Source organism: Eucyclogobius newberryi, unplaced genomic scaffold (genome assembly GCF_026437365.1).
Source record: "Eucyclogobius newberryi isolate DKJ021-1_F unplaced genomic scaffold, fEucNew1.0.hap1 SCAF_11, whole genome shotgun sequence".
In the NCBI taxonomy this organism is placed as follows: Eukaryota; Metazoa; Chordata; class Actinopteri; order Gobiiformes; family Gobiidae; genus Eucyclogobius; species Eucyclogobius newberryi.
The window spans coordinates 18,936,292-18,947,974 of NW_027315735.1; the positions used below are offsets into that span (position 1 = coordinate 18,936,292).

Genomic DNA, 11,683 nt, shown 5'->3' on the forward strand with positions numbered 1-11,683 from the left:
TCTGGAGCAGAACTCCCCCCATCTCTGTCGAACTTGATCCAGGAATTTATCATTGGATGAGTCCAAAATCCTGCGTAGCTCACCCAAAACCTGAAATGAGAAAATAAGATTATTTTGGTGCAACAGTAAAATCAAATCTGACTTATTATAACTTACATTATGAAGCTCCTTGAAACATGGATATGCTTCCAAGATTTGGGCAGCTCTGTTCTCCTCTCTGGTGGCATTTGAGTCAATGTATGCCCTTCTGGCCTGAAACTCAAGATCCAATAACTGGGACACCGCATCTTGGTTTGGCTTTCTATACATTTCCTGGAGTGTTTTGTAGTGCCTGACTTGTATCAGCAGACTATCCTCTTCCACTAAAATGGAAAAATCAAAGAACATTTCAGTCAACTATTATTTTAATTTACTATTGAAATCTGATAGGACTTGTTAAAAATGTAATAAAATGATAAAATATCCTCCACTGCAAGAATTTAGGGCGGAAGTTTGCGCAGTAAATTAGCCAAAGAACCGACTTCAGGTTTTACCTTACTGATATGGTTTGACAAGAATGCATTTTGAGTTATCCCAATATGGTCAAATAATGCTTATCAAGAAAATATTTAACAGATTTTGTGTATGGAGTATGTTACATACTGTAGGGTACTTACATGAATTTGAATTAAAAGCATCATCAGAATTGCTGGCTGGTGAAAGCAGAATGGTTGATGCCCCACTGGTCGATGTCCCACTGGAATCAGCATCAGCATCATAATCTGCCTTTTCCTCATTTAATTCTTTGTCACTCAAGAAGTCAATCCGCCTTTTCTTTGGCCGGCCTCTCTCAGGTGTCGGACCCTGCTTTTTAACTGGGGATTTTATATTTTGCAATCTTTTTAGCAGGTAGGCATTAATGCTCCCCTGGAAACAAATTGTAAATTATTTTCATGTTTGCACCAAAAAGAAGAACATTTAGTCTAAAAAGCAAAAACAAAAAGAATCATACATACATATTTTGTGCAGTCATCCTTGTCCTGCAGCATTGAGTAGTATTCCACGATTATTTTAGCCATTGCAGTGACATCGGTTTTGGAGGGATATTGGACCATTTGACCGGGGCTTGCTCTAAGTAGAGACACCATACTTGTAATGGTGTTCCTCACCAGCCTGCATCTTAACTCTTTAGACATGATACACTCTTCCGTGCCTGTGCGGGCCATGTCACAGTAGTTCTTTCGGCACTGCTCCAATTCAGTATCGTGTAGACCACATATTCCGGTGGACAGGGGAGCTGCAGGGTCTTCAAATGGGGTTGTATTGGGAGAAGCAGTGGTCTGAGGGATAATCGAAGCCTGCTTTGCAGAAACAGTATGGTCTTGCTGTGTTACAGAAATAAACAATGAACTGCAAGTACTAAACATAATGCACATTTGTAGAACCAAATGTTTTAACAAAATAATAAATACCTCTGGATTGAATAATGACCACAATTGTTTCCTTCTTCTGAAATGCTCTTGGCCCAGGCAAAAGGTCCCTCAGATCATCACGACTCAGTGTTGAAAGCAAGCTCTCATCAATGTTGGCAGCTAATTACGACAATAAGACAACATACATTGTTCATACAATGTAGAGCATGTAGACACCAAGACAATATACTTTACGTTACCTTTTAAGATAGATACTGTGACATCATCCAGTTTCTCCATGGCTTTATCACCTGTCAAACAAATTAAATGATTCATGGTTATTACTATAGAGAACATTAATGCTAAATTAATTATTAAATTAAGTTAGTTCAATTACCAAAGTGAACTAACAACTTAAAATAAACCTAAAGATTGGCCACCAAGTAATACAATTTCTGACAAAGTCCAAATATCTAAAATGTTTTTTTATTTGAGTCATTAGTTTCAGCTACATGATATAAGCAACGTTTTGAAGACTTTATTAGCATGCCAAGAAATAACCCCACCAACGTTTAAAATAAAATGAAAGAGTAAATTTTATTTTCTTTAAACACATTGAAAATTTCACTCCTGTATTATACCTAATTTATACAAATGTGCTGTGTGGACACTCTGTGGTCCAATGTGGCGCCAACGCAGCTAGCTAAGGGCAATAGTTGCTAAGCTAACTAGCATCTGTAAGCCTTCTACATTAGCCACAATTTATGCTTAAAAATTCTTGTATTGCAGCTCTACCCATGATTTGACCAAAATTGTATCACTTTTCAATTCTTGCAAAGCATTAGTTATTTGACTAATATAAAAGAGAAATACAAAAAGCTTACCTCGTGTTCTCAAATCGACCATTTTTTTCTCGACTAATTGATGACGCAAGATGCGCAAGATCCATGCGCAGATCGCTCTGGGTCACAACCATTTGGAAATGGCCATGGGGGTGTAACATTGATTTTGTACAAATTCATACCACCTTGCAATTTACGATCTCCAAAAATATACATGCATTTTTTATAATATTATATGGGACGTACAATATATAAAACATGGTAACAATACTGCATTACTAAATAAACGTTATTGAGTGGCCTTGACCAAGTCAAAGTCATCGCTTCCGCTTGATCCCGCCGGAATGTTCCACTGACAAAATGTAAATAAATAAATAAACTAAATTAATCTATGTCGTTGTTTCATTTTTTATAAAACATGCTTGATATGCATATTTATGTTTTTTCTGTCGTTTATTTTGTATGCGCTTTCGGATCACTGTTGTTCATTATTTCCCCTTCTTATTTTAATAATCCCACGGTGTTTGTTGGTATTGTCCAAACCTAGCGCGGCAGATTATATTCTCCATTCAAACAAATTTGAGAAGAAGACACGACAGACTTATCTACGAAAGTGATTTTGTGCTTTTGGGATATCATGGCCTGTTGGAGGTGTGTGATTTGCTTCGTATTTGTTGCTTTGACGCTTCGGTCCCTTTTAAGTCATATTAATACTGCACATGGTCGGAGCCCAGACTTCCGCGCCATTTGTGGAGTGGATGGATGCGCCGAGGAATATCGTGTTTTCAACTCCTTTTATTACCATCTCCGACGCACGCATTCGCATTATTTAGCTACTGGGAACCCTCCAAGAGGATGGCTGACCACCACATCCAACGCAGCTGCCATAGGACGAGAAAACTTTGGTACAGTTGTTTTTTCAGACTGCACCGAAACAAGGTACGGGGCGGAGCAGGTGCGCGCTGTACCCGGAGCGGACACGCCATCTACCGCGTCTGCTTCATCTGCAACGCTGGAGCAACAGGAGCCACCGGGAAGTTTTGTGTAGGTGGAAGATCAATGTCAGAATCAGGTAATGTAACGATTTATGATTTTATGATTACTTTATTCGTGATGCGCAATAAGGAGTACAGTTGTTCCGTTATTTCGAGTCGAGACGCTTTAGTAAATAAATGTCTTTGCGTAACAATTCTCCTGGAGACCCCCAAAACGGGCTATTTGTATGAAATTTAGGCTACATGTTTGCATTAGTACGTATGCTGTGTTTGTCACTGCGCACAGAGTGCTCTGGCCTGCGATGAGCCTCAGATCTGTGAGCGCTCCTGAGGTGAGAGAGAGAGTCCTTTGCCTTTAGTGGCCTTATTATAGTGGCCTTATTAATGGTCTAGAGAGGTGCACCATCATTGTTATCGTCATGACGTGTTCGGATAACAACACATCAACACGGTGTTGGTTGGGCGTGCAGTGCATGGTTACCATGGTTACCCAGTGTTCATAGAACTTTTTTCCATCTCCTCTTAACGTTGCGTGCGTCAGGTACAGGTTCTTGCATGATCCAGGCTGCTTTGGTTCAAAAGGCATCTGTACGATATTTGGGTGAACAAATACTTACGTGTCCCAACGATTATTTTAGCATAAACTACATAAAAACGCGCGCCCCCACTGTTATGATGACCAGGTGTAGCAGTGGGCAAGGCATTTTTTTTTTTGTAGACGGGTTAAAATTGGTGTTTACAAAATTAAAATATTGGCTTTGGTTGATTGAGGTTTTACAGAATAGTAATGCTGGACTAACTATAATACTTTTTTCCCGTTCTGTAGAGTGGAAGAGCAACTATGGATCTTGCCAGATGTGCTGCTGCATTTGCTATTGGTGTGCGGGAGCAATGCCACCTATCTCAGGTAAGGTTTGTTTTTTTACCAGGCATATTTGGAGTCATGTCAATGTGATGTAAAAACATAAAAACATGGCCATTCTTATATTTTGATACTAGCATGGCAGGTATAAAAAAATGTGGTTATGCATAGTTCCACAGAAATTAAAGTAGAGTCAAGTTCAGAACAAAAGTAGGACAATGTGCAACAGTCAGAATAAATTACCTAGGTAAATATTTTGCACTTACGATCAGATTTTTACACACGCAGGTAAAAAAATCTGGTTTTAATAATTCAAATTGTATTTCTTGCCAATACATCTATAGCTGCTGCTAGTTAATTTTTTTAGTTCATTTGTTTGGCCTATATTGGTGAAAAGATGAAGAACACGCTTTATCATTCTTTTACTAAACAAAGAGAGTATATTATTAAAATGTATTAATTCATTTGATGAAGGATATTTTGTTGTCTACCTTGTTATGTTTTGTTTTTTTATTGAGATGTTATGTTTGTTTTTTAACATTATTTTTTTCCATGATTGTATGTTTTTCAGAGAAGCGTTAACAACATTGTCTCAGGCGTCCAGCAATATCAAGTGGCACTTCTGAGTTCCCTAAGAGAGAACATCAGGACTGTCTTTGAAAGACATTCCAACATTGAACATTTACAAGAAGAGGTTCTATCAACACTGGATCACTTTCAAGATCCTTTTGCCGTATTTTCCACAGCGAACATGCAGGACAGAGCAATGCAGGAGCTTTGTAACCCTGTCACACCTGAGGAGATTATCATTTCCAAGTATGCCTGCAGAGTTAAAAATGGAGAATCAAGGGTTCTTGCAATCAAAAACAAGTGTTTCTACTATGTCCCGCTTATTGAAAGTCTTAAACAGCTGTTGTCTAACTCAAAAATATTTGAAATGCTCAACACCAGTCCACAAAGTTGCCCCAAAGACAGTTTTGTATATGACATTAATGATGGAAGCATTTTCAAAACCCATCCATTGTTTTCTAAAAAGAAATCTGCTTTACAAGTGATACTGTACTCAGATGAGATTGAAATTTGTAATCCACTGGGCTCACATGCAGCAGTAAATACATTACTAATGTTTTATTACACTTTAGGCAACATAGACCCAAAGTTTAGGTCAAAGCTTGCATCAATCCGACTCCTTGCAATAGCGAAGGCAAAGGACATTGATGAGTGCGGGGTAGATGTTATATTAACTAGAATAGACCAGGATTTGAAGTTGCTGTACAATGGAATTAATATTGATACTGTGAATGGGCAATTTGACCTAACTGGTGCAGTTGTCGCTGTGTGCGGTGACACAATTGCCCAGCATGAGCTTGCAGGTTTTAAGGAAGGAGTTGGTTTTGCATTCAGCAAATGTCGTCATTGTGAGTGTATGTTTGATGAAATGCAAACAAACTTTAATGAAAGGAGCTTCACTAAAAGGACAATGGACCGACACATTAGGCAGTGCATCGAAATCGAAAGGGCTAGCACTGAATTCTTAAAATCCTCCCTCAAAACTACTTATGGCATAAACCGACAAAGCAAGTTGGTTGATTTTCCAGGTTTTAATCTAATAGAGCAAATGCCACAGGATATTATGCACATTATTCTTGAAGGTGTAGCACCTATGGAAATTAAGTGTGTGTTGAAATACCTTATTCTCTCTGGAAAGTTGGAGTTGGACATGTTTAATGCAGCGATGCAGACATTTCCTTTTTCTTCAGTAGACGTGCGTGATAAGCCCTCTCCAATAAGTGTTGCTACATTAGCCTCAAATGACAATAAACTCAAACAATCATCTGGGCAAATGCTGATATTGATAAAGATTTTGCCATTCCTCTTGGACAGTGTAGAGAAAAATCCCCATGTCCGTTTTATTTTGGATTTAATTGAAATTGTTAAAATACTTTTTGCCCCTGTTGTGTCTGTACAAACTGTGTTAAAACTGAAACAAATGATAGAAGATCATCTCTAGCTATATAGACAACTCTTCCCAGAAAATAATATAATCCCAAAGCAACATTACATGCTGCGTCTACCTTCTCAGATGATGTCTCTGGGACCTGTTATAAGGCATATGTGCATGAGATTTGAGTCTAAACACTGTTTCTTTAAACAATGGTCTTCCAAACTGAACTTTAAGAATGTGTGTAAGTCCCTTGTAAATCACAATCAGTTATTGGAATGTTGTCAAAATGAAGCAGGCGCCGAGCACCCGATTTTTTTACATGAGAAAGAATTGGGTCCTGTTTCAGAAGTTGCTAATATTGAACATGTCAGAACAAAAGTTAGAGATTTCTTAGGGATGGACAATGTACAACATGCAGTGAGGGTGAAGTGGCTTGTTCTGTATGGTAACAAATACATTTGTGATAGGTCTCTGATAATCATCTCTGCAAATGGTTTAATTCCCACCTTTGGGCTTGTAAAAAATATTTTCATTGTTAACTGTGCGTTATATTGCTTTGAATACCAGGTTTATGAAACAATGGGTTTAAACAGAGATTTTCTTGCATATGAAATTGCTGTACCTAAGCTTGCGCAAGCAACAGAACTGACAGATGTTGAAAAACTTCTTGACTATACATCATATTATCCAATCAATTTCAACAGCTGTGTGTACGTTATGACAAAATATAACCTTGAAGATGTCATTGTAGTAAAAAACTAAAGATGATTTGGATATTGTAAGGGTTCTGTTTATTACCGTATTTGTAGTGGTTTTTAAATTATGTGCCTAAGCGTTCAATAAATACATATTAAAATGTTATGGATGTCACATTCTTATTTTTAGGAAAAAAAAGTTATTGTACCTAAAATATTCTTGTTGGCTCCTATTTTTAACGTCTGAAAACTTGTTCTTCTTGTTTTGCATGTATTCTTACGAGATTATAGATTTAAAAACTAAATAAGAAAAAATATATATATTTTCTTGAAATAAGCTTAATAATCTTACACATTAAGCGTTTAATGAGTGAAAAATTCTCAAAACGAGTAAGCTTTTTTATCTAGATTTAAGTGAATTAATCTTGGTTAGTTTTATGAAATTTGCAGTGTAACCCTAACCTATTAGTGAGAATGGTCTATAAAAGCCCTTACATCTAGCAGACAGTGTTATTTACCCCAGTATGAATAATTGAAGTCTTTAATGATTTGCTGAAATATAAATGGGTGGTTGTGAGGGTCGCCAACACTGAAGACGAGTGCAGTGTCCCTGTGGGGTTTGAGCTGCAGCCAGCCCTGACACACCACCCTTCAGCCTTGTGTGCTCCCTGAGTCAGCACTACTACTACATCATAACTCCAGCATCATATTTGTGTCAGAACAGAAGTGGAAATAGTGGGTAAGTGGAATAAAGTATATAGAGGTCCACGGGCACTACAGTTATATTCAATATTCCCTAAGGAGGAATAAACGGTACAAAGTGAGCAGCATTCCTCCCACTATGGCAGGTCAACTGTACACAAGAGCCATACATATGTTATCCATTAACATTTAAGTAGGCTGTTCTACTCGATTTTAAGTGACAGGACCGTGTTATCCTTGAATCTTCTCTCAGAAAAGAATGATGTGTAATTGCGCCATCTCGTGGTAGAAATGTAAGAGTACAACAAACGCAGAGCAGTTCGACTTAAACAAATAAAGATTTGTACTTTGGAATGGCAAGTGAAAAGCAAATGCTTAAACAGTTTGAAATGGCAAAGTTTTTACTCCAACACATGTGTTTTCTGTTTGTAGGTCATTCACTGGTCTCTGGAGGTAAATAAAATCATTACTCTTCTTCTGAAATGTTCATTATTAAGTGTGGAACCAGTGGATTAGGTGTATTTTTATTGCCCCAGCCCCGGTGGCGGATACGATCTTTCTGACGAGCCCGAGCGCAAACGCCGTGCTCCAGCGTCACAAACGCCACAACAGCGGGTTCCTGGAGGAGTTTCTGGAGGGGAACCTGGAGAGAGAGTGCGTGGAGGAGAAGTGTGACCTGGAGGAGGCCAGGGAGATCTTCGAGAATGACGAGAAGACGGTGAATACGAGCGTGATGTCTGGACAAAGCGGGTCTTATTTGGAGTGAAATACATTTAAAGTGTGTGTGTGTGTTTGCAGATGGAGTTCTGGGCCGGGTATGTAGGTACGAAATTCTCTTTCAATAATTGGGAAGTAACACAAGTGGCAGTAGTGACTGTGGTAATCCCTCACCGGTCCCACTAAAGATTAAATTAAAAGTACATTATGTATTTTTTTTCTGGTGGATCACCCATCACATTCCCACTTCTTGGAAACGTTTGCTTTGCCTACATTTGTCTACAGTATAACATTAGACCATATATCCTCATACATTTATTATTTTACTATTATTATTAGTATTATCTTACGCTAGCTGTTTTTTTTATTTTATTTTATTTTTTCTCCATTTATTTTCCCTCTCCATTCCTTATTAGGAAATTGGAGTTTTTTTCTATAGGAGTTTTTGTTTATAAGAGTTCTTCTATTATTTTTTAAACTTCCTATATGTTTTCTGTCCTTTTCCTCTGTATCTAACTGCGTTGCAACAATGAAATTTCCCCATGTGTGGACAATAAAGGAATATATTATCTTATTTAATGCTATGGAACGTTCCTGGCTATTCCTGGCACCACCTTCAGAACTTCTTCAGCTTTAGAGTTCTGAAGATGGCTCACAGTAAATCATGCAATCATTCCAACAAGGCAATAAATATCTCATCTCATTGTCTTTAAAAATAACCCGTTTGTGGATGTATCAAAAGATCCTCAAGTGCCTCATCCACGTGACTTCATCAGTTCTGAGGCAACTGGGACTGGTTTAAAAACACATTTGACGTGAGGAGTTATAGCTCATACAGAAACAAACCCACCCCATTATTATGTTCGAATTACACTATTAAATACTCTTTTACAGTATGGATTAAGCCCCGCCCTCACCGTTGACTAATTGGGCTAATAATGAATACCAAAAGTTCAGAACTCAAGCCACTTTAATGTTGAGCTTCCCTTTTTGCAGTGTGACATTAGTCGTTGTGATAATTGCCTTAGTGGTTTGAATCACATGATAAATAATACAAATAAAAAGTATTTTGATTCTGACCATCTTGATATTGAAATGTTTCCCTTGTTGTCTCAGATGGAAACCAGTGTGCATCTAGTCCATGTCTGAACCAGGGCACGTGTAAAGACCACATCGGCTACTACACCTGCCTCTGTGACTCTGGATTTACTGGAAGGAATTGTGAAATTGGTGAGCCCTACAAGCAAAATTCTGGGATACAATATTCTGTTCAAAATAAAGTTTAAATTGAATAATAGCACAAATTCTTATTTTGAAATGGTACAATAATTATAGAATCAACAGCAATGCATTCAGGTATGCTAAAAGTAACCAATTGACTTATCTTTGTTCGCCCATTCATCTTATTACATTTGTTTCCATCTTTTTATGTGTCGTGTCCCAGTCGTAGCCAGAAGGTGTGATGTGAACAACGGGCAGTGCATGCACTTCTGTGAGTCTGTGGGTACCTTTGGAGCCAGATGCTCATGTGCACTGGGTTACACTCTGCTGGAGAATGGAATGGCTTGTGGACCAGAGGGTAATATACATTATAATCACATATGACAACAGTATTTGTACATGTTATTTTTGTTTCTAGATGAATTTCCTTGTGGCAGAACAGTCCAATTAGATTTGATAAAAGTCGTCAAAAGGTCCTTGTCCAAAGACAACATGACAGCAGCTCTTTCTTGGGACAACATTACTTCCACAGGCACTGATCTACTTAAGAAACTGTGGATGTTCAACAGTACAGTGCCCCTAACTGAAGACCCAAAGAAACCCATCAAACGCATTGTAGGAGGGAACCTAGTATCTGAAGGGGAGATCCCTTGGCAGGTAAGATAAGATATGCCTTTAATGTCCACACATGGGGAAATTTTGGTGTTACAACGCAGGTAGATACAGGGGGAAAGGACAGATAACTTATAGGAAGTTTAAAAAACACTCTTAATAGAAGAACTCATATAAACAAAAACAAAACCTCTTATTAACAAAACTTCTGTAAACAGGTCCTCTCATATCTTAATTGGGAATGGAGAAAATAAAGATAAAGATAAAGATGAAAATAGCTGGCATAAGACAAATAATAGTAATAATAATAGTAAAGTAAACACTCTTATTTACATCAGTTGTATGCACATGAATGACATTAATTGCGTGTGAGTATGACAGTAATTGCACATGTGGTGTCAAGTGGTTAAGGCACAGCACACGTGTGCCAGGCTCCAGGTGCAGCCAGTGTTTTCGCTCAGCAGTTATTCAAAATCCTGCAAGGACAGTAGAGGGCAGCACTGCACTCTAATTTCTTGTTACGCCACAATGTTTGTATTTCCTAATCATTACTTCTTTTGGAAGCAATGCCGTCTGTAAGTCTGCTATGTATAATAATGTAGACAATTACTTTAATTTATAACATAATATTTTGAATTATATAAGTTGCCCCATATTGTTTGACCCATATAAACAACAAACATGCAACTCTGTATATTTTTCCTCTGATTTTGTGTCCAGGTTGCTCTGATCGCTCAACCAAATGGCCATTTATTCTGTGGAGGGTCTATTCTAAGCAATCGGTGGGTGATCACTGCTGCTCACTGCACAGTGGAGGCTCTCGATCCCTTTATTATTCGAGTTGGTAAGAGAGCCCAACAAGTCTGCTAACTAAACTTGTGTTGCACTATAAAAAGAAAGGATTGTTTATTTTCCACAGGGGAGCTCGATCTCTTTGTAAAAGAAGGCACAGAGCAGGATCATGAGGTGTTGGAGCGCCACATACACCCGCGATACAACTCCAGCGAGAGCCTGTATAATCACGATATTGCCCTGTTATATTTGAAGACACCCATATCCTTTTCTTCCACTGTGAGGCCAATCTGTGTGGGGCCCCGCACCTTCATAGAGGGTCTGGTACAGGGGGCCTCTCCCGCCAAAGTCAGCGGCTGGGGCCGAACACGTTTCCTCGGGTCTATGTCTGGTGTCCTGCAGCAGGTGGAGGTGCCGTTCACTGACCGTAGCCAGTGCAAAGAGAGCAGCAGTGCCAGGATCACCCCCTTCATGTTCTGTGCGGGCTACCACAGCGAGGCCAAAGACGCCTGCCAAGGGGACAGCGGGGGCCCACATGCCAACCTGCACCAGGACGCATGGTTCCTGACGGGCATCGTGAGCTGGGGAGAGGAGTGTGCCAAAGAGGGCAAGTACGGGGTCTACACCAGAGTGTCACTCTACTACAGCTGGATCAAGTATGTGATGGGAATCACCAAACTCAGGCTGGGATCTGATGTGCATGACGACATTGACAATGTTACTGCCATATCATAAATCTGAAGACAAACTGTTTCACTTTTTTTTTTAAGTATATATATATATATATATATATATATATATATATATATATATATACATAAAAAAACAAAAAACATTTATAACAGTAAGCCATAAAAACAATAAAAGAGCATCAATCAATTGTGTGTATGCGTGGTGTAAAACATAGAA

At 38.6% G+C, this 11,683-nt stretch overlaps 2 protein-coding genes across 2 annotated transcripts in view; both read left to right on the forward strand.

Annotated features, from left to right (window-relative positions):
* Positions 1-11,683, forward strand: part of arr3b (arrestin 3b, retinal (X-arrestin)) — a 338,825-nt gene that overhangs the window by 185,294 nt on the left and 141,848 nt on the right. The window lies entirely within an intron of this gene.
* f9a (coagulation factor IXa) lies at positions 7,795-11,531 on the forward strand. The gene is made up of 8 exons (XM_072436979.1): positions 7,795-7,885; positions 7,969-8,150; positions 8,231-8,255; positions 9,266-9,379; positions 9,594-9,728; positions 9,789-10,027; positions 10,703-10,826; positions 10,902-11,531. Exons 1-8 carry the CDS (start codon positions 7,804-7,806, stop codon positions 11,507-11,509), a joined length of 1,509 nt encoding a protein of 502 aa, XP_072293080.1. The 5' UTR covers positions 7,795-7,803; the 3' UTR covers positions 11,510-11,531.